Source organism: Oryx dammah, unplaced genomic scaffold, assembly GCF_014754425.2.
Source record: "Oryx dammah isolate SB20612 unplaced genomic scaffold, SCBI_Odam_1.1 HiC_scaffold_10, whole genome shotgun sequence".
In the NCBI taxonomy this organism is placed as follows: domain Eukaryota; kingdom Metazoa; phylum Chordata; class Mammalia; order Artiodactyla; family Bovidae; genus Oryx; species Oryx dammah.
Window position 1 is genome coordinate 19,294,247 of NW_024070194.1, and position 24,331 is coordinate 19,318,577.

General features: G+C 41.0%; 1 protein-coding gene across 2 annotated transcripts in view; it reads left to right on the forward strand.

Annotated features, from left to right (window-relative positions):
• Window positions 1-24,331, forward strand: part of PIGU (phosphatidylinositol glycan anchor biosynthesis class U) — a 94,261-nt gene that overhangs the window by 28,569 nt on the left and 41,361 nt on the right. For both annotated transcript variants that reach the window (XM_040247492.1, XM_040247493.1), the window contains one exon: window positions 15,644-15,741. In XM_040247492.1, the coding sequence (XP_040103426.1) occupies window positions 15,644-15,741 (98 nt within the window). The remainder of the gene's footprint in view (window positions 1-15,643; window positions 15,742-24,331) is intronic.

Here is a 24,331-nt window from a genome sequence, read left to right on the forward strand (position 1 = left end):
ATGCCCAGACATTAAAAAAAAAAAAAAATAGCCAAGCACAAAGGTAGAAAGACTGAAGCCATGCCCTCTGAGGTATGTACAATAGGAGTCTCACACAAAAATGTAAAGTATATCATTTGAAGAACACCTTTCATAAGACTTCTTAGGTCAATAAAAGATTTTGTTTGAGGGGGAAAAATCATATTAAAAAGTATATATAACTCTTCAACAGCCACACTGTTTTTGATTCCACAGAAAAAATTTTTTATTACGTCACTCCAGATTTTTGTCAAGTGAATTTTATAAACTTTTTTGTGATACTGTATGCACAATTTTGTTTTACTTTTATTATTTGTCTCATATGAATCATGTATGATATTGGTCACATATTTGTTAGTTTCTTTAAATCTAAATTTAATTTTTTTAAGTTTTTGGAGTAGTTCAAGTACTTAGTAAAAATAAAAGAAGTTCAAACATATGAAATGAGAAGTAAAGGTCTTTTATCATCCCACCCTACCCCACCTCCTCTTCCATTCCTCAGGTATACTTGTCATGGGGTCCCAGCCCTTCCCTTTTGCTGGATACCTAAGTTATTTTCCATTGTTGGTGGCTATAAATAGAGACTGTCACAAGTAACATTTCTAATCTGTTAAAATATTTCCAGAATTCTATTTTAGTTAGGTCTCCAAACTACTCTAACTCTTTGAGTATATTCAGTTCAGTTCAGTTCAGTCGCTCAGTCGTGTCCGACTCTTTGCGACCCTATGAATCGCAGCACGCCAGGCCTCCCTGTCCATCACCATCTCCCAGAGTTCACTCAGACTCACGTCCATCGAGTCCAATCTCTATTAACAGTATACACAAAGTTAGTTCAGTTATAAAATTTGCAACTCTTAGTTCTACATTTCATATTTGTACCACATAATTAGATATTTAATGAAATTAATGATGGAACAATTCATTAAAGATGAAAACAGTTGGGAGAATTCACAAAAGAAGGGATATAAATGACTAAAAACGATGAAGAAATACTCAACTCCATAGATAACTGTTCAGTTCAGTTCAGTCACTCAGTCATGTCCGACTCTTTGTGATCCCATGGACTGTAGCACACCAGGCTTCCCTGTCCGTCACCAACTCCTGAAGATTACTCAAAATCATATCCATTGAGTCAGTGATGCCATGCAACCATCTCATTCTCTGTCATCCCCTTCTCCTCCCGCCTTCAGTCCTTCACAGCATGAGGGTCTTTTTCCAATGAGTCAGTCCTTTGCATCAGGTGGCCAAAGTATTGGAGCTTCAACTTCAGCATCACTCCTTCCAATGAATATTGAGGACTGATTTCCTTTAGGATAGATTGGTTGGTTCTCCTTGCAGTCCAAGGGACTCTCAAGAGTCTTCTCCAACACCACAGTTCAAAAGCATCAGTTCTTTGGCACTCAGCTTTCTTTATAGTCCAGCTCTCACATCCATATATGACTACTGGAAAAACCATAGCTTTGACTAGACAGACAAAGTACTTGTTGGCAAAGTAATGTCTCTGCTTTTTAACATGCTGTCTAGGTTGGTCATAGCTTTTCTTCCAAGGAGCAAGCGTCTTTTAATTTCATGGCTGCAGTCACCATCTGCAGTGATTTTGTGATACTGTTCAATATCACAGTAATTCAAGTCTATGCCTCAGCCAGTTGAATGGTTGAATGGTTCTATGAAGACGTACAAGACCTTCTAGAAGTAACACCCAAAAAAGATGTCCTTTTCATTATAGGGGACTGGAATGCAAAGGTAGGAAGTCAAGAGATACCTGGAATAACAGGCAAATTTGGCCTTGGAGTACAGAATGAACCAGGGCAAAGGCTAACAGAGTTTTGCCAAGAGAACACACTGGTCATAGCAAACACCCTTTTCCACAAACACAGGAGAAGACTCTACATATGGACATCACCAGATGGTCAATACCAAAATCAGATTGATTATATTCTTTGCAGCCAAAGATGGAGAAGGTCTATACAGTCAGCAAAACAAGACTCAGAGCTGACTGTGGCTCAGATCATGAACTCCTTATTGCCAAATTCAGACTTAAATTGAAGAAAATAGGGAAAACCACTGGACCATTCAAGTATGACCTAAATCACATTCCTTAATGATTATACAGTGGAAGTGACAAATAGATTCAAGGGATCAGATCTGATAGAGTACCTGAAGAACTATGAACAGAGGTTAGTGACCTTGTACAGGAGGCAGGGATCAAGACCATCCCCTAGAAAAAGAAATGCAAAAAGACAGAATGGTTATCTGAGGAGGCCTTACAAGTAACTGAGAAAAAAAGAGAAGCTAAAGGCAAAGGAGAAAAGGAAAGATATACCCATTTGAATGTAGAGTTCCAAAGAATAGCAAGGAGAGATAAGAAAGCCTTCCTCAGTGATCAGTGCAAGAAAAACAATAGAATAGGAAAGACCAGAGCTCTCTTCGAAAAATTAGAGATACCAAGGGAACATTTCAAGCAAAGATGGGCACAATAAAGGACAGAAATGGTAAGGACCTAACGGAAGCAGAAGATATTAAGAAGATGTGGCAAGAATACACAGAAGAACTATACAAAAAAGATCTTCATGACCCAGATAACCTCGATGGTGTGAACACTCACCTTGAGCCAGACATCCTGGAGTGCAAAGTCAAGTGGGCCTTAGCAAGCATTGTTACGAACAAAGCTAGTGGAACTGATGGAATTCCAGTTGAGCTATTTCAAATCCTAAAAGATGATGCTGTGAAAGTGCTGCATTCAATTATGCCAGCAAATTTGGAAAACTCGGCAGTATACACAGGACTGGAAGAGGTCAGTTTTCATTCCAATCCCAAAGAAAGGCAATGCCAAAGAATATTCAAACTATCGCACAATTGCACTCATCTCACAATCTAGCAAAGTAATGCTCAAAATCCTCCAAGCCAGGCTTCAGTAATACATGAACCATGAACTTCCAGATGTTCAAGCTGGATTTAGAAAAGGCAGAGGAACCAGAGATCAAATTGCCAACATCCATTGGATCATCAAAAAAGCAAGAGAGTTCCAGAAAAAATATCTACTTCTGCTTTATTGACTATGCCAAAGCCTTTGACTGTGTGGATCACAACAAACTGTGGAAAATTCTTCAAAAGATGGGAATACCAGACTACCTGACCTGCCTCCTTAGAAATCTGCATGCAGGTCAAGAAGCAACAGTTAGGACTGGACATGGACTGGTTCCAGATTGGGAAAGGAGTACATCAAGGTTGTATATTGTCACCCTGCTTATTTAACTTCTATGCAGAGTACATCATGTGAAATGCTGGGCTGGATGAAGCACAAACTGGAATCAAGATTGCAGGGAGAAATCAATAACCTCAGATATTAGTTATTAGATAACTAATAAAGCAAAGCAAATTGAAAACACAGAGAAGTGGCTTTTTTTATTCCCTTTCAAATTGGCAAAGATTTTAGAAGATGATTCTCAGTGCTGGCAAAGTGCTGGCAAATTGGCATTTTCCCACATCACAAGTTGACTTATAAATTAGTACAACCCTCTTGAGAAGCAATTTGGCAGTAAAATGTTTGTGCTTTTATGAATTTTAGTTTTGATAACCTAATTCCAAAATAATGCAGAATTACAGACCAGGCTTTATGATACAAAGTCATTAATTAAGGATTATTTATAATAGAAAAATTGGAAACCACTTTAAAATAGAGGAATGACTGAGTAAAACGTAAGTTTGCCCATGTAATTAAAGAAAATACAGTTTACCCAGGCACATGATATTTAATAATAATTCTAAATTATGTGAGAGAACATTTATTTTTTAAAACTGAGTACAAAATTATATATTTTAATAAAATATAATCTCAACTATGTGAAAACCACAGCGCAAATAGAAAATAGATTCCAAAAGAGTAATACTTGTTTCTAGTAGAGTAAGTTGATGAGTAATTTTTGTTTCTTCCTCAGAGTTTCTTCAATGAGTACATAATTTAAAATAAACTAACTTAATTGATGAGGGACCGTGGAAGTTAACTTAGTATCTCTCTTCCCAGACTTCGATGGAGCAGGTGTCCCCTCAGAAGGGAGTGGCCTCATTTGCATTGTCCCCTTGACTCCTTCTTGCCCTCCCTTGACTTCCTGTGTGTCAGGCCAGGGTTGTCTGGGACACGTCAAGAGCCACAGGCCAGGACAAGGTCCAGGCCAATGTATTGTGATGTCCTTGTTGGGGTGTTGGCCTGGAAAGTCAGGTCTGTAGGCAGGGTTGATGTTAGTTTAGTGAAGTGGCTTTGGTTTCAGTTCGGAGGTTGGAGCTTTGGTGAAGGAATTCTCTGCCTATCTGTGAGCTAGTTAAAATACTCCATCCCTCTGAAATTGTCTTCATTAGGTTTTCACAAGGAAAACAAACAGATGTTAATAGGTATCCTCCCTGTTCACTGTGGTTGTTTGTCAACACTGAGATGCTCCAGACTGGAAATGCTTGAGGTTTGCTGCCTAAGGACCCTTCCAACTGTCCTTATTCCACCAAAAGAGGCCTGGATGACAGCACTTGCTTCCCAAGGGAAAAGAAAGATCAGTACTACCAGAGGTAGTCCAGAGTAAGAGCTCAGGCTCCTCTGATGTCAGATAGATGTCAACAAAAAAATATTGCCTTCAAAATCAGTAAATAAAGGGTGTTGCAGCCCTCAAGCATCACATTCCAGCTGCCCCAAAGTGATGAGGAAGGAACTCAGGATAGAAACAGGATGACCCATCCAGCGGTCAGTGCTGCAGCCCCCTCCCCCTTTCCCCCCTTCCCCCCCGACAGTGTACCCTGAGGAGACTCAGGATGAGAATGTACCCACCCAGGTAGCTGAGGTGCATATCAAAGGAATGATTTCAGTGAGACTCTTGCATCTGCTTTTTTAAAGAAAAGTGCTAAATTCCTTAACTTGAGATATCTAGTTTTCTTTCATTAACAGGAGACTTTTGATGTTCAAATTACCTGGTCTTTGTTTCAAAAACTACTATAGGGTACAGGTATGGTGCTGCTGCTGCTACTAAGTCACTTCAGTCTTATCGGACTCTGTGTGATCCCATAGACGGCAGCCCACCAGGCTCCCCCGTCCCTGGGATTCTCCAGGCAACAACACTGGAGGGATAGAGTACATGTATACGCATGGCTGAGTCCCTTCACTGTTCACCTGAAACTGTCACAACATTGTTAATCAGCTATACCCTAATACAAAATAAAGTTTAAAACAAAAAAACTGGTATATATCCTGGCTCTTCCCTTACTTCTTTGAAGCAGTCTCTGAGAGCTATCTGAGATGGTTTTGTCTCAAGCTTAAGTCCTCAGTCTTGTCCACCAAATAAAACATAAATTTCAACTTTTTAGGTTGTGCATTGTTTTTAGTCGAGACAGACCTGGTGGCTAACTGTAGCTCCAGCCCTTCCTGACAATATCACCTTAAGTAAGTGACTTAACTGTTTGGGGCCTCAGTTTCCTTGTCTATAACATGGGGACTGAAACAATCTCTACTGCGTAAAGGGAACATAATGAATGAGATGGTAATGTGAAACAGTGTAGTGTAGGGGCAGGTACTGGATACTCAGTAAATGGTGGTGCTGATTGTTACTCTTAATATTATCTTCCTATTTAAAAGACCCCTCAGGATAGACAGGGTCTCCCTGAGTCTTCTGGAAAGGACTGGGAGAAGGTTAAAATGAGAGGTTCTCTTCCTGGAGCTCTTGAAGAACATGGCAGAGTGGTGATCCTGAGCTCTGATGAACCCATCACTTCCATATGTGGTTCCTCTGGGTAACCTCACAGGCCCAAGGACCCTAGGATGAACCAGGCTGGGATTTTGTCAGATCAACCCAACTTCGAACCTGTTTGTTTTAGACCAGTGCTGAGTTCAGTTCAGTTCAGTCGCTCAGTCGTATCCAACTCTTTGCGACCCCATGAATCACAGCACACCAGGCCTCCCTGTCCATCACCAACTCCCAGAGTTCACTCAGACTCACGTCCGTTGAGTCAGTGATGCCATCCAGCCATCTCATCCTCTGTTGTCCCCTTCTCCTCCTGGCCGCAATCTCTCCCAGCATCAGTCTTTTCCAGTGAGTCAATTCTTCTCATGAGGTGGCCAAAGTACTGGAGTTTCAGCTTTAGCATCATTCCTTCCAAAGAAATCCCAGGGCTGATCTTCAGAATGGACTGGTTGGATCTCCTTGCAGTCCAAGGGACTCTCAAGAGTCTTCTCCAACACCACAGTTCAAAAGCATCAATTCTTCGGCACTCAGCCTTCTTCACAGTCCAACTCTCACATCCATACATGACCACAGGAAAAACCATAGCCTTGACTAGACGGACCTTAGTTGGCAAAGTAATGTCTCTGCTTTTGAATATGCTATCTAGGTTGGTCATAACTTTTCTTCCAAGGAGTAAGCGTCTTTTAATTTCATGGCTGCAATCACCATCTACAGTGATTTTGGAGTCCCCCAAAATAAAGTCTGACACTGTTTCCACTGTTTCCCCATCTATTTCCCATGAAGTGATGGGACCGGATGCCATGATCTTCGTTTTCTGAATGTTGAACTTTAAGCCAACTTTTTCACTCTCCTCTTTCACTTTCATCAAGAGGCTTTTTAGTTCCTCTTCACTTTCTGCCATAAGGGTGGTGTCATCTGCATATCTGAGGTTATTGATATTTCTCCTGGCAATCTTGATTCCAGCTTGTGTTTCTTCCAGTCCAGCATTTCTCATGATGTACTCTGCATATAAGTTAAATAAGCAGGGTGACAATATATAGCCTTGACGTACTCCTTTTCCCATTTGGAACCAGTCTGTTGGTCCATGTCCAGTTCTAACTGTTGCTTCCTGACCTGCATACAGATTTCTCAAGAGGCAGGTTAGGTGGTCTGGTATTCCCATCTCTTTCAGAATTTTCCACAGTTTATTGTGATCCACACAGTCAAAGGCTTTGGCATAGTCAATAAAGCAGAAATAGATGTTTTTCTGGAACTCTCTAGCTTTTTCCATGATCCAGCGGATGTTGGCAATTTGATCTCTGGTTCCTCTGCCTTTTCTAAAACCAGCTTGAACATCAGGAAGTTCATGGTTCACGTATTGCTGAAGCCTGGCTTGCAGAATTTGGAGCATTACTTTACTAGCATGTGAGATGAGTGCAATTGTGCGGTAGTTTGAGCATTCTTTGGCATTGCCTTTCTTTGGGATTGGAATGAAAACTGACCTTTTCCAGTCCTGTGGCCACTGCTGAGGCCTCAGGCAAATCACACAGCCTCTAGAGCTTCAGTTTGATCACACAGATAAGATCAGCCTCATGGATTAGTGGAGGAATAAACAAGAAACAAACACCCAATAGTTGCCTATCTGCAAATAGTTGCTCTGTTTGTTATGATGTTAATGATACGGTCACGGACTGAGGTCAAGAAGGTAGCATAGTGAGGCAGTTAAAGACTAGGGGCCATGGAATGTGACTGTCTTGGTTCATATTCTGTTACTGTTCACCAGTTTGGGAACCCTTGGCAAATAACATCTCTGTCCTTCAGTTGACTTATCTGTAGAATGGGGATAGAAATAGTACCCACTTCATGGAATTATTGGAAGGACTAAATGACTTAATAGGTTTAAAGTGCTTATAGTTGTGGCTGGAACAGAATATATGCTCAGTGAATTATCGTCATCATCATCACTAATATGGATGGACCACTCTGAGAAAGCCTGCACTGTCGAAAGAATACTGGGCGGAGAGGCTGGAACACAGCCAGGCCCCAGCCCCTCCTCCTGCCCAGTTGCCTTGCTTGCTGGTCAGGCCCTAGTGCAACTTCCTCTTCTGAGTGTCCTTGGGACCTCAGTCCTTTTGACCACATTCCAGTCTGTCCCACTGCCTATTCTAGTACAGAATAGAATATTCTATTCTGTTTGTGTCCCAGTCTCTGCTCATTCTACTTGAATTCCACATGTTGAACCAGCCCCCACAGCCCCACTTCATCGACATTCCTCCACTGTCCTGTAGCTCTGCCCCTGACCCAGGCCCAGATTCCTTCAAATTATAGTCTCTGGAGGCAGAGTGTTAGCCCAGGTCTTGCAAGGCTTGTTTTGGCCTTCACGCTGAAACAAATAGAGGCTTGGAAAACATAGTCAAAGCTCGATTGGCTAGATAATGAAATTTCCTGTAGCCAGTGCACATATACAGTTGACTAATTTACTTTAATATTCTTATGATAAGGCCAAAGACTAGATAGAGCTGGTACAGAAAACCTAGTGCCTGAGTATCTGGGCCATTCTAGCAGATAAATGGTAGCAATTATATCTTTTTTTGTTTTGGTAAAATTCAGTCTTCTTGGTATAGTTTCTCCTGGTTAGACGAGCAGGATGCCCTAGCTCTTGCCCAAATGAGGCTGCCACTTCATTATCATTTGAGATACCATGCCCAGGCTTGTAGACATGTTCTTGAATGATTATGCAAGCTAAGCCTTCCTTGGTTTGACCCCTACCTACTTGCTTGCTGAGACTTTTTTTGGCCATGCTGCGTGGCATGTGGGGTCTTAGTTCTCTGACTAGGGATTGAACCCCCCGCCCCTTGCATTGGAAGCACGGTCTTAAGCACTGGACCACCAGGGAAGTCCCTTGCTGAGACTTTTTAGATTATAACTTTTTGTTGAAGTACAACATACAGAAAAGAGCACAAATCATTAGTGTACAGTTGAATGAATTTTCACAAGATGATGAGTAACCTACACATTAAGAAACAGGATGTTACCAACATTCACAAAAGTCCCTTTTGCACCCTGTTCCAGCCTCTCCTTCCAACTCTGTTTTTGCCACGTTGAGCTAATTACGATCCTCATCCCTCCACCCCCAGCACACCATTCTTCCCCTCGCCCTCCACCCTCCTGCCTGTGCAACCGCTGTTCCCTTGGACTGCCAGACCTCACCTACTCATTGTTCAAAACTCAGGCGTCATCTTCTCCTGATGGGTTCTGAATACTTGCACCGTACTTTCCTCCCATATTGTCATTGTTTACTGGGAGCTCCCTGAGGACAGAAACTATCTGAGTCATCAGTCTTCCACACTCAGAACAGGCTTGGCCTAGAACCGGCACTCGGGAAATGTTTGCATGTTGTATTGTTGTTGTTCTGTCTCTGAGTTGTGTCCGACTCTTTGTGACCCCATGGACTGCAGCACGCCAGCCTTCCCTGTCCTTCCCTGTCTCTCAGAGTTTGCTCAAACTTATGTCCGTTGAGTCAGTGATGCCATCCAACCATCTCACCTTCTGCAGCCCTCTTCTCCTGCCCTCAATCTTTGCCAGCACCAGGGTCTTTTCCAGTGAGTTGGCTCTTTGCATCAGGTGGCCAAAGGATTGGAGCTTCAGCATCAGTCCTTCCAATGAATATTCAGGGTGGATTTCCTTTAGGATGGACTGGTTTGATCTCCTTGCAGTCCAAGGGACTCTCAAGGATGTCTAAAATATTTGAAGACACCTTTTATTTTTATCTTTCCTGACCCTGTCCCCAAGCACATACCATCCTCCTGCCTCCCTAATTCACTCTTCTTGCCTCTTCTAGTTTTTTTTTTTTTAAAAACCATGTCAGCCCTGTCTAAGTCTCTCCTGTGCCTCCACACTCCCCCCTCACTGCTGCTCAGACTGTGCTTGTGCCCCATCCACACATGCCCTAGCCTCCCACACACCAGGCTCCTGACTACTGCAGGACCATTTTTCTGCCCCCAGACCAGAGGCCTCAGTCTTCTAATAGTTTGCTCCACATCCTCTGTGCTGGCCGGCTGCCACAGGTCCTCAACTGCTATTCTGCAGGGTCTGTTTTATTTAAAAGTCAGAATATATGGTAAGCAGCTTATGGCTTAGATGGTAAAGAATCTGCCTGCACTGCAGGAGACCTGGGTTCGATCCCTGGGTTGGGAAGATCCCCTGGAGAAGGGAATGGCAACCCACTCCAGTATTCTTGCCTGGAGAATTCTGTGGTCAGAAGAGCCTGGAGGGCTCCAGTCCATGGGATGGCAAAGAGTCGGATATGACCGAATGACTAACACTACATGTTTTGTTACTCTGTATTTTATACTTCATAAGTTTTTCTTTCTCAAGAACATTGGTCTCAATTAGACTTAAGGTGATCATTTCACAATATGTATAAATATCAAATCATTATGTTGTACATCTAAAACTTATGTAATGTTATATGTCAATTATATCTCAATTAAAAAAAAAGGAAAATTGATTTTCTCCTAAGATTTTTAAAAAAGTTTTCAGGGGAACTCCCTGGTGGTCCAGTGGTTAGGACTTTGCACTTTCACTTTGGAGGGTGTGGGTTTGATCCCTGGTCCACAAGCTGCACAGTGCAGCCAAATAAAAACAAGATAATTACAAAAATAAAAAGGATTTCACATGTATCACTGAATGATATTCATTCGTTCACCATGTGGGCGAGGTATTATGCTAAGATGCTAGAGATTCTAAGTTAAGAGAGGTTTATTGCCTTTGATTAACTCACAGACAGATGAGAGAGAAATATTAGCAAATTATTAGAGGAGTGTCAGTACTGAATGAGAGTGTTGAATGAGTAAGAAAATGGGCACTAGAATCAGCTGAATGATCCCATTACTTAATGTGATACATTATCTTTGTTTCTGTACCTTGGTTTCTTCACCTAAAGAGCTTTGACATACAGAGGATAGGTGCCTAGCCCCTGGTAAGTGATGAGTAAATGGTAGCTATACTTGACTATCATTAGCATCTCTGCTTAGGCCTCATAGAGGAAGTAACATTTCAACTGGTCGCTAAAGGATGGGTCTGTACTAGAAGGAGGACAGAGGACAGCTAAGAAATAGCCTGAGAACAGACACAGAAGAATGACAGGGCATGATGTTTTTAGACATTGGGGAATGACCCAGTGTAGCTGAAGAACAGAGGATGTGTAGGAGATGAAGCTCAGATGTGTAGGATGTGTAGGAGATGAAGCTCAGGAAATAAGACCCAGATAGTGAAGGGTCTTTTTAAAAAAATAATTAATTAATTATTTGGCTGAGCCAGGACTTAGTTGTGGTGCACAGGATCTTCGATCTTCGTAGCTACATGTGGGATCTTTACTTGCAGCGTGGGAACTCTTAGTTGGGTCATGTGGGATCTAATTCTCTGACCAAGGATCAAACCCAGGCCCCTGCATTAGGAGTACGGAGTCTTAGCCACTGGACCGCCAGGGAAGTTCTCATTGAAGGGTCTTGTTTGCTGCTAGAATTTGGACATAATCTGACAGATGAAATAGAACCCTGAGAAGTCTTTTAAGAGGGGCTTGTCACAATCTAAACTGTCTTTTAGAAGTTTCCTTCTGATACTTCTGTGTAGGATGGATTGGATGGGAGGGAGGTGGGGAAACCCCTGAGAAGAAGAACCTGCTAAAAACTGGTGAGAGAAGATGAGAGTGCGAATTGCAGCGATGGATATTCCAGAGGTGGCTCAGTGGAGCGTGGTGACTGGTGGAAGGATTGTGAGAGCAGGAGGGTTGAAGAAGAGCTGCAATGTCCAGAGAGCTGCTGATGCCACATACTGGTAGAGGGACTAGCAGAAGGAACAGATTTTTCCTTCCTAATTATTTCATCGAAGGAGAAAGACTGCTTCTTCCTGATCTTGGACTCACAAATCCATTCTTTAGTTTGGAGCAGTTTCTTCTCTCTTGGGCCTTATAAATAGTTAGCTGCTCCAGACAAATAATTACTTATCTTGGGTGCTTAGGCCAGAAGGTGGCTTTGTTTCTTTCACTCCCTGGAGTCTCTTGCGGGAGAGAGGAGTGAAAGCCATGTTTGTTTTCACCACATTTGTAAGAATGAATGGAGTTGAAACATTACCCCTCCTCTGTTAACAGACCCTTGGGCCTCTTCTCACTCCCAGGGCCATTAATCTCTGTAGAAATCAGTGTTAAATTTAAAAGTTCTTGGGACTTCCTTGGTGCTCCAGTGGTTAAGAATACACCTTCCAGTGCAGGGGACTGCACTGTTCTATCGCTGATCAAGGAACTAAGATCCCACATGCCGAGGGGCAACTAAGCCCATGCCACTGCAACTACTGAGCTGATAATGCTCTGCAGCTAGAGAGAAGCCTGCTTGCCGCCATGAAAGATCCTGCATGCTGCAGCTAAGACCTGATACGGCTAAATTTTTTTTTTCCCAAAAAAGTTCATTCCAGCTTTCCCCCTCTCTTTGCTGGTTTCCCACAAAATATTATTCACCTTTTTGCCCTGGTCAAGGAATTCTGAGTCCCCCTAGCTGTTGGACTCCAGAATAGGACCTTGCCCACCACCACCATCTCCCTATCTTAGAATTGACCAGTTCTGGTTCTAGCTGTGTGGGGGCCTCTGCTGGTAGCATAGCTTGGCTGGGCATGATCTGTCCTTGCTCAGTCATATTTACAAGTACTGTGGATATGGGCCGTCATGCTGGCATTAGTCAACAATAGCCCATTCTATAGGGTTCTGTCCTTGGTCTTTTTTTTTTTAATTTATTTATTTGACTGCTCTGGGTCTTAGTTGTAGCATGTGGGATCTAGCTCCCTGACCAGGGATCGAACCTGGGCCCCCTGCACTGGGAGCTCAGAGTCTTAGCCACTGGACCACCAGGGAAGTCCCATGTCCTTGGTCTTTTACTTCCAGCTTCCTCCTTTCTCTGCCTTCTTTCCACTTTCTTTCAACGAGGAATTGTCTTCAGCTGGTGAGTTTCATTGGCTTGAAGTGTGGAGCACCCAAAGTTATTTTCTCCATCACTCTCCAGTGAAGTAGTCGCTTTCATAACCCTCCTCTTCTAAGGTGGCTCTTAGATATTCCAAGTATAGATCTTCCTTGATTTATAATGAAGTTATATCCCAGTAAACCCATCACAGGTTGAACATATCCTAAGTCAAAGCTACATTGAGTACACCTCACCTACTGAACATGATAGCTTAGTTTAACCTAGCCTACCTTACATGTGCTCAGAACACCTACATGAGCCTTCAGTTGGGTGGGCAAAATCATCCAACACAAAGCCTATTTTATAATAAAGTGTTGAATATTCATGCAATTTATTGAATCTATGCTGAAAGTGAAAAGCAGAATAGTTGAATGGATGCAAGTGTGTTGACTGTTTAACCTCGAGATTGAGTAGTTGACTGGGAGCTGTGGCTGCTGCTGCCCACCATCACTAGTCTGAGGAAAAAGAATCTTCAAAATTAGACGTATGGTTTCTGCTGAATGCTTATCACTTTTGTACCATTAAAAAAAAAAAACAACTACAAGTCAGACCACTATGCATAGACCACATTAGTGGGCAGAAAAGTCCTATGGAACAGTTCCTTCTGTTCATTTCTGGAGCTGAGTTGGGAGAGGGTAAAATTCCCTAGACTGAGTGGTGTGAATAGTTCCTTCTTTTATGAAACACCTTTGAGAGGATGTCTGTTTTCTTTTCAGTAAAAGTTGACCCCACACCAATAAGAGTGACCATGAGCAACACTATTTGATGAAATATCATTATAGATACCAGCCTTGGACCATTATTTGATCTCTACTGATTTCTGGGCCACTCTAGAATCTCTGTGGTAAACTAGGTATCTCTAACTTCGATTTTAGGGTACCCCTTTATCTTAAACCATCTGAAAGGGAATAGCTACTTGGTTTTTAAAAATATATATCAGTTTTTTCTTACATCCATCTAGTTTTTTTTAAACTGAAGTATAATTGATTTATAATGTTGTAGTTTGTATCTGCTAATCTCAAACTCCTAACTTAACCCTCTGTCATCCCCTTTCCCTCTTTGGTAACAGTAAGTTTGTTTTTTATGTCTGTGTGTCTTTCTGTTTCATAAATAAGTTCATTTGTGTCATATTTTAGATTCCACATATAAATATCGTATGGTGTTTGTCTTTCTAACTTAACTTAGTATGATAATCTCTTGGTCCATCCATGTTGCTGCAAATGGCATTATTTCATTCTTTCTTATGGCTGAGTAGTATTCTGTTGAATATATATACCACATCTTCTTTCTTTATCTGTTGGTGGACATTTAGGTTGTTTCCATGTCTTGTAAATAGTGCTGCAGTTAATATTGGAGTGCATGTATCTTTTTGAATTAGAGTTTTCTCCAGATATACACTCAGAAGTGGGATTTTTGGATTATATGGCAACTCTATTTTTTAGCTTTTTAAGGAAACTCCATACTGTTTTCCACAGTCGCTGTACCAACTTAAATTTCCACCAACAGTGTGGGAGGGTTCCCTTTTTCCCACACCTTCTCCAGCAGTTGTTATTTGTAGACTTTTTAATGATGGTCCTTCTGACCAGTGTGAGGTGGTACTAATTGTAGTTTTGATTTGTATTTCTCTAATAATTAGTGATGTTGAACATCTTCTCATGTGTTTGTTGGTCATTTGTATATCTTCTTTGGAGAAATATCTGTATGAGTCTTCTGCTCATTTTTTGATTGGGTTTTGTTTTTTTCTTATTAAATTGTGTGAGCTGTTTATATATTTTAGAAATTATTCCCTTGTCAGTTATATCATTTAGAAATATTTTCTCCCAGTTTGTAGCTTGTCTTTTTGTTTTGTTTATGATTTCCTTTGCTGTACAAAAGCTTATAAATTTGATTAGGTTCTTTTTGTTTATTTTTGCTTTCATTTCTATTACCTTGGGAGACAAGATATCCATTTTTTTCTGAAGACAAAAACAAAGGATCCTTATAGGAAGTTTAGATAATACAGAGAAGCAAAAATGAAAAATTACCATAATCCAACTACCGAGAGGAAAACACTGTGAAATTTGTGGCCTAACCATTTAGGGTTTTAAAAAATATATTTATGTATTTTTTTAAAGAGTTTATAGCATGTATCTCTTTTATGATCTTCAATTAATAGAATGGTATAAGTATCTCTCCATGTCATTGAAAATTCTTTATAACATCATATTTAGTAATTCCATAGTGGCCCATTTTATGTAGAGAATAGAGAATAGCAGCCCATTTTATGTAGAATATTAATAAAGATAAATATATTTTAATTTGAAAAATAAAAAGCATATACAAAAGGAAAGGATATTATAAAAATAGTGATGGAGTGTTGCAACAATCAAAAGTATAGGTTTTAGGGACTTGCCTGGTGATTCAGTGGTTAGGGCTCTATGCTTCCACTGAGGGGGTCCAGGTTTGATCCCTGTTTGGGGAACAAAGGTCCTGCATGCTGCCCATTGTGATGCCCCAAAAAAGTATAGGTTTCACAGCTCTGAATCTCATAAGCAATAATTGTAAGCTTAATAAACTAGGACATGGGTGTTAACAGACTAGATAAAATAGGACATGGGTGTTAACAGACTAGATCTTTTATTTTTATTCATCTTTGGGCTCAAGTTTTGTAAAATCTTTCTGGGTCTGAAAATTTTACAAGAAATATACCTGTGGTGTTGCTAAAGGTAAGTGGTTTTGACTTTCTTGGTTTCCTTTTATTAGAAATTAAGCCAAGAAGTTCTCACTCTTATGAGTTTGCATACATCTTAGGCACCAGGAGACATTTGACAAATTATTTGACAGCAGTTATGGGAAGTTTCTTGTTTGGGGGGATTGCCTGAATTGAATCCTAATCGATGTGCCTGGATTAGTCCATGTATTTATTCCTTTTTACAGGTAGTGCCTTCCTCAGTGCTATCTTTCTTGCCTTAGCAACGTACCAGTCTCTGTACCCACTCACCTTGTTTGTCCCAGGACTCCTCTATCTCCTCCAGGTAAGCACTTGTTGGTCAGAAGCCAACACTCAGGTGACATTTAATACACAGCCTGGTCCTTGCTTAGGGGAAAGAAGGGCATGGCACAATAAAGGCTGTAGGACTGGGTCCCCAGTTCACATTTACTTGCTTCTCCTTGAAAACACAAAGAAACTTGACTAACTTTAAACAAAGTGAACCCCTGGGTAGCCATTTCCTTCTCCAGGGGATCTTCCTGACCCAGGGATCTAACCCAGGTCTCCTGCATTGCAGGCAGATTCTTTATCTTAGCCACCAGGGAACCCCCAATGATCATTATGTTCTAATTATACATATCATTGCAAATGTATCAGTGCATTTCATTTTTATGTTTGTAATTGGGATTCTTGCATTCTTTTTTTTTTTGGCCTAATATTCACAGATCCTTCTCTGAGCCCATTTCTTTAACTTTTTTTTGTATAACAACACTGTCTTTGTAAGGTTCTTGCATGAATTTAATGTTGTGGGTGTACCTGATGCAATGCCTGGACCATAGTGGGAGATCAGTAGTTTAGTGGAAGAATGCAAACTGCCAATATTTACTGAGAACTTGCTACTTGTTGGTCACTATGCTGAGCACTCTCCAGGCATCATCTCATTTCAACCACAGAAGAACTTTAACAGGTCAGTCATATTATAAGCTGTGTATTCATCTACTAGTAATGATATTAGACACATACATTGCAGCTAGAATGTATGGCAGTTTAATCACTTGCCGGAGGTCACATGGCCAGCAAGTGACTGCTGAGATGTGAGCTTGGGCAGAGCCTGCTCTCTAAGCATCTGTCTTTTCTACTCAAGTAAGACTATACACATCTCCTCAAGAGCAAGTAGCTGCTTACAGGTCCTGCATGGTTCCAAATCCATTCTTAGAAGGAAACATTTCATGAAAGGGTAGGCAACGCCATGATTCAAACCAAGAAATGTCTGCTCTCAGAACCCTTGTTTTTAATTATAAAATTTCTGTGCAGCTGTTGCTGAAACTGAGTGTGTACTCCATTTACTGAAATAGGCCATGTGTGCTTGTCATTTTAAGTGACTTCCTCATGTATCTTTCGGCTGATGTGTACAGTAGCACATGGTTAGCTTAGTCTTTCTCCTATTTGGGGAATTTGAGAGCTGCCCTAGTTGTCACTAATATAAGTAGTATAGACATTTAATTTCCTCAAGGTGTGTTCTTCCAGCCAAAGTTTTGGCACCAAAAGTGTGAGAAATTTTATAGTTTTTTTATGTAAGACCACAGTGGTCACCAGAAATCTGGAGCCAATCTGTGGGGCCACCATCAACATCTAAAGTGAACCACTTCCTCCCAGGCCACCAGCACTGGCTTTTCAAATTCGATTTATGATTGCTAGTTTAATAGCTATATCATCATGCTGTGAAGTTATTTTACTTTGACTTGCTTTCTAGATTCTTGTAGAAAGCAGACATCTTCTTACATAATAGTATATTGTTGGTTATTTCCTTTCTTGCTTCATATTTACAGTTTATTCTTTAGAAGATCTGAGCACCACGAAGAATGCATGCAACCAGAATTTCTGTACAACTATTTATCAAATTAATACTATAAAAATATATTTACTGAGACACATGAACTGACCAAAAAATTTTAATTGGCTTGTTAAGCCAAATACTAAATACTATGTTATGTAAAATAGCTCTTATTTAAAACTCAAGGAAATTCTGTCCTGATAACAATGGACAGTGTGGCTGAGTCACGAAATCTAGCTACTCAAGCAGTTACTTTGTTCAGCCCCTCCCTCCACAAATATGGACTGAGCATCCAGAGTCAGTATGCTAGACACTCTGGGAGACTCTGCAGATAAAAAGCTGTTAATAAAGGTTGCTGAGCAGGAAGTCCTGTGGGAAGACAGCTCTGGCAGCAGCCTGGGTTGGATAGGAGTGAGGAGGAGCTGAGGTTGGGAAGAGTTTGGCCATCGTATTAGGTCAAGTCAGAGGGCTTGACTAAGGGCCCAGATCAGTGTCACGGGAAATGGAGAGATGAGGGACTAGATGCAGAATTCTAGGAGGAAGAATTGGCTGTGTGGCAGCTGTGTATATGTGGTGAACAGGACTGGAAAGAGTGAGATAAACTACAGGACCCATTTATGTTGAAATTACACATACTATATTTATGTGTTTTTATCTAAGTATATGAAGTGGCCTTGAAAGGCAGTAGGGCCTTGTGAGGCACAGTAATACATTTGGAAAATCAATCCAGTGACATCCGGGAAATAAACCCACTTGTTTAAATATGAGGGAGGGAACAGAAGAAGAAATTATCTTTAGGTGTGAGTTTCACAGAGATCTGTAGGCTCCAAGGAGAGACCCTAGAACTAATGGGTGGGAAACATAAGCAGCCCAGGATAAGGCAGGTCCAGGACAGCCTGGGATGCCTCAAGTGAGTTGAGTTCCTGTGGATCAGTGTGTTTAGGCTACATACTGAATGGCCACATAGTGGGGAGCTGTAGCAGAACTGTAAGCATCATATGGGTAATTAGACCTGATGGTCTTAAAAATCCTTTCACCCCCCTAATTGATTTGGATTTGATAACCACAGGAAAGTGATACAGCTGCTCTTGAGGTTATATTTTTCTAGAGTTTTTAAAGCCCTCTATAAACACATACATCCATCTAGGAGAGATTATGTCATTTATGTGAGAGCACAGGCTTGACTGGTACATCTTAATGGATGGAGAGCAAAATAGTATCGAAGACTAATGGGGAACTTCCTTTGGTGGTCCAGTGGTTAAGACTTTACACTTCCAATGCAGGGGACCCAGGTTCAGTCCCTCATCAGGGAACTAGATCCCACACACTGCAACTAAGACCCATGCAGCCAAATAAATAAAAATATTATTATTATTTTTTTTAATTGGAGGATAATTGCTTTGCAATGTTGTGTTGGTTTCTGCCATGTATCGACATGAATCAGCCATAGGTATACACATGTCTCCTCCCTCTTGAACCTTCCTCCCATCTCCCACCCGATCCCACCCCCTCCTGATTGTCACAGAGCAAGGGTTTGAGCTCCCTGCATCATACAGCAAATTCCCACTGGCTATCTATTTTACATATGGTAATGTATTTGTCACTATATACAGGCTCTTGGTTCATCCACCTCACTGGAACTGACTCAAATCTATTCATTTTTATGGCTAGGTAATATTCCATTGTATATATGTACCACAACTTCTTTATCCATTCATCTGATGATGGGCATCTAGGTTGCTTTCATGTCCTGGCTATTGTAAATAGTACTACAGTGAACATTGGGGTACATGTGTGTTTTATCAGGGTATATGCCCAGTACTGGGATTGGTGGGTCATATGATAGTTTTATTTCTAGTTTCTTTAAAGAACTCTCCATACTATTCTCCATAGTGACTGTATCAATTTACATTCCCACCAGCAGTGCAAGAGGATTCCCTTTTTTCCACATCCTCTCCAGCATTTATTGTTTGTAGATGTTTTGATGATGGCCATTCTGACTTGTGTGAGGTCGTGGTCATCGTTGTAGTTGTGATTTGCATTGCTCTAATAGTGAGCAGAGTTGAGCACCTTTTCATGTGTTTATTAGCCATCTGTACATCTTCTTTGGGGAAATGTCTGCTTAGGTCTTCTGCCCAGTTTTTGATTGAGTTGTTTGTTTTAATAATAATTTTTAAAACATAACTAAATTTATTATATTCTGAGTATCAAAAGAATAATTACCGCAAGTAATTGTAAAACACTAAAGAAAAGTCTCTGTGTCTATAGTGATGCTCAGAAAAGGGGGGAAGAGAAAAAAATGCATGTGCCATCATTAAATATGGCTCTTTTATCTTTTTTTTTTACTCTGAAAATCAATACTTAGAAGAAAAAACTAAGCAGTTACCCTTTCTTCTTAAAATGAGCTATAATTCTTCCCTAGTTAATGAAGGAAAGTTCTTTACAGAACTGCCAGCTTATAACTGCAGAAGGAAGGCTAGAATGGGTAATCATCAGTGAAATGATTAAATCTAGCAAAGGTCATCATTGGATGCTAAAATCATTAGATGAAAGATTTTTTGGAGAACAGAGTATTTGCATTTTCATGGTGCCAAAATAGTACCCCCGCCTACCTCTAAATTATTGGTTAAAAGCAAAGGGAAAATTGAATCTTTACAAAGGAGTGCTGTGGAAGTCACCACCTTAACCAGGTAATCCAGTTCAGCATCACTTATGGTGAAATGGCTTGACATGATGTGCTTCATGATGTGATCAGTTCAGAGCACACAGCATCAGCTCCAAGGTATTTTTACCCAGAATGTTAACTTCTGATTTTTAGGAAGTACAAGAGCAGAAAAGCGAAAGAAAGCAAAGTCGCTCAGTTGCGTCCAACTCTTTGCGACCCCATGGACTGTAGCCTACCAGGAATTTTCCAGGCAAGAGTACTGGAGTGGGTTGCCATTTCCTTCTCCGGGGGATCTTCCTGACCCAGGGATCGAACCCTGGTCTCCCACATTGCAGGCAGATGCTTTACCGTCTGAGCCACAAGAGCAGAAGCACAAGTTAAATGATACTATCATTTAAACAATGGAAGGAAATACGCGACCAACCAAAATATAGGACAATCAAAATATAGAGATATAGACAGCTGGTCTACATCTCTTCAAAAGTCAATGTCATAAAAAAGAAAAAGGGAAGGGACTGTTCTAGATGAAAGAGAGTAATTGACTGAAATGGGTGAGTCTTGATTGAACTCTGGTTTGGAAAAAATAGTTATAAAGGATGTTTGGAGGATATTCAGAATATTTTTGAAGATAGATTAGATATTAGATGATTATAGGAAATTGTTGACTTCTTGGATTGAGAAGAGTACTATAGTATATAGGAACATGTCCTTATTTTTAGAAGCTATATGCAGGAATATTTGGGGGAGAAATGTCATGTGTAGAAAATTCATACACACAGAAAAGTTTATATATAGCAGGGTATTAATATTTAATCTAGATGACAGCCATATGGTTGATTATTGTAATATTTTTTCAACTTTTCTGTGAGAATTTTATAATGCAAAGGAGAGACATTAGAATACAGCCTCTGAAGTCAGCTTGGCTTGGCTTGGCTTCTGATAAGCTCTGTGACCCTGGGAAGTGACTACTTAACTTCTGTATGTCTCAGTTTCCTCATCTGTAAAATGCGGATAATACAGTAGTAGCTACTGCAAAGGGTTAATACATGTCTAGTATGTAGAGCAGAGTATGACATGAGTTCAATAGATATTAGTTACGGTTATTAGTATTTAAATGTTCTTAGAAAGGACATGGTTACCAGTGTAGAGATGGCTTCCCTGGTTAGCTCAGGAATCTGCCTGCAATGCAGGAGACCCCGGGTTGATTCCTGGGTTGGGAAGTTCCCCTGGAGAAAGGATAGACCACTCACTGCAGTATTCTTGGGCTTCCCTGGTGGCTCAGACAGTAAGAATCCACCTACAGTGAGGGAGACTTGGGTTAGATCCCTGGGTTGGGAGGACCCCCTGGAGGAGTGGGCAACCAGTATTCTTACCTAGAGAATCCCCACAGGCAGAGGAGCGTGGCAGGCTACAGTTCATGGGATCACAAAGAGTCAGACATGACTGAGCAACTAATCACAGCACAGGGAGAAGAGAAAATAATTGACTTTTTAGAGTGAAAAGAACTGTAAGCATTAGTTTGAAATTACACCTTTGACCCTGCAAATCTGCCTCCATCCTGCTGGTCGTATTTCTAGAGGGTACAAGAGGCAGGTGGTGGACATGCTCATGTCTGATCAGTGCCAGAGGCAAAGCTGTTTTTCTCTTTCCTACATGAGATGCAGAGAGGCTTCATGATCAAAGGCAGGGGATGCTGCAGCTGGCTCCCTGGTGAGTCACTTCTGAGAATGGTAGTTTGAGCCCATCTGGTCCCTTCCCCCAACTTTACTCTTCTCTGACCTTGGCTTAGGGCCTAGTTTCCAAATTAGAGAAAAGCTTAAAATGTTATGCTCTGATCGCATGCAGAAGAAAACAACCCTAGAGCGCCCAGGACCAAGAGGCTGCAGTGAAGGATGGGCCAAGTGCACAGGAGCTCAAGGCTAAAGCTGAGAAGCTGACAGAGGGAGGTTCCTGGTGCAGTCAGGGAAGTTTCTATTCCCTTCCTTCCTTTTGCTTGGGATTCCTTAGAGCGTTTGAGGTCCTTATTTTCTTTGAAAGGGTATAACAGAAACCAGGGTGAAATAACCTTCTGAGTGTTCTTATGGTTTTTGCTTTAATCTGATCTGACCCCTGGAGGCGGAAATGACAACCCCACTCCAGTATTCTTGCTTGAAAATCCCATGGACAGAGGAGCCTGGTGGGCTATAGTTCACGGAGACGCAAAGAGTCGGACACGACTGAGCCCCTGAGCATGCACGCATGCAATCTGACCTCTCTTGTCTTTGAGCTGAAAAATTAACCCTGTGATTTCTATATTTCTGGAGCTTGGAGCAAATCACATGGCACTGGCTTGTACTAAAGAAGCCAAAGCCAACCAGGTCTTTCTTGATAACAGGGCACTTCCCCAGGCTTTCTGCAGGGCCTTGTTTAGAATTTTTGCCTCTTACTGCTCCTTTCCCAGCCAGTTTCTGTTCATTCTCCTGCTTCCAGGAGAGTGACCAGGGCAGAGGTGGCAGTGCTCTTAGCTTCCTTTCTTTTTGGAACAGGTGAAAATGAGGGTATGGGGTTGATCATGCATTTGCAATAAACTTTTTACCAGTTTTATTGCCTCTGGTAGAAAGTGAAGAGGAACTAAAAAGCCTCTTGATGAAAGTGAAAGAGGAGAGTGAAAAAGTTGGCTTAAAGCTCAACATTAAGAAAACAAAGATCATGGCATCCGGTCCCATCGCTTCATGGGAAATAGATGGGGAAACGGTGGAAACAGTGTCAGACTTTATTTTTTTGGGCTCCAAAATCACTGCAGATGGTGACTGCAGCCATGAAATTAAAAGACGCTTGGAAGAAAAGTTATGACCAACCTAGATAGTATATTCAAAAGCAGAGACATTACTTTGCCGACTAAGGTCCGTCTAGTCAAGGCTGTGGTTTTTCCTGTGGTCATGTATGGATGTGAGAGTTGGACTGTGAAGAAAGCTGAGCGCCGAAGAATGGATACTTTTGAACTGTGGTGTTGAAGAAGACTCTTGAGAGTCCCTTGGACTGCAAGGAGATCCAACCAGTCCATTCTGAAGGAGATCAGCCCTGGGATTTCTTTGGAAGGAATGATGCTAAAGCTGAAACTCCAATACTTTGGCTACCACATGCAAAGAGGTGACTCATTGGAAAAGACTTGGATGCTGGGAGGGATTGGGGGCAGGAGGAGAAGGGGACAACAGAGGATGAGATGGCTGGATGGCATCACTGACTCAATGGATGTGAATCTGAGTGAACTCCGGGAGTTGGTGATGGACAGGGAGGCCTGATGTGCTGCGATTCATGCTGTCGCAAAGAGTCGGACATGACTGAGCAACTGAACTGAACTGAATATACCTAATCATGTAAAATATATCTTCTGGGTCTCAGCCTGAGATTTCAATAGCTTAGATATAAAGACTTTCGTTAGATTTCAGTTCTCTTTGAGAGTTTTGTTTTTTCTGATTACTGACTTTTTCCTTTTTTCACCATGTCCTAAAAAGAAAATAGTTTCTGTATAGAAAAATGCCTTTCTCCCTGTACTTTAAAGAGTTAATGGGGAGGGCAATAATTATACATTTTTCCCCTTCCTTATTATAGTTTGGCTTTTCCTGAAGCAATCTGAGAATTATCTTACTTCTCTAAATATTTTTACGTGTTAGCAACAATGTGACTTCTGGGATATAACGACACACTGGTTTAATTTTTCAGGTTAAAGGTACACATAGCCCATGGACCACATCTGTCCCACAGATGTGTTTTATTTAACCTTAGTGTTTAATTATATTATTCATTGTCATTGTTTTTAAAATTTACGTTAAAAATGTATTTTTCTGGCTCCTTTTGAAAAATTGGAAGATCTGGCTTTTAGTTTACCTCCTTAGTTTTCCACAGTCCATATGCTTCATCTCTATTACACTTCACTCATTTGTTACATGCCTGGCTTCACTAGGTATTTGAATATGTGTGTTTATATTCACTGAAAGATCTAGAAAGAATGACCAACCCAGTATCAGTGATTATCCTTGGCGCTCAGATTGTAATCTTACTATTTTTAGCCTCGGAAAGAAACTAGGGTTTCTTAGAGAAATGGCTCACTCTAGGTTGAGGGCAGGAAATGTGCAGGATAATCCTGGAACACTGTTATCAGAAGACAAGGAAACGGCCAAAGACTCCTGTGGAATCTAAAAAAATCGTACAAATGAATGTATATGCAAAACAGAAACAGACCCACAGATAATAGAAGACAAACTTGTGGTTACTAAAGGGGAAGAGGGAAGTGGGGAGGGACAAATTAAGAGCATGAGATTAACAGATACGAACATTTAAAATAGCTAAGCAATAAAGATATACTGTATAGCACAGGGAATTATACTTAATATCTTGTAATAACCTGTAATGGAATATAATCTGCAGAAATACTGA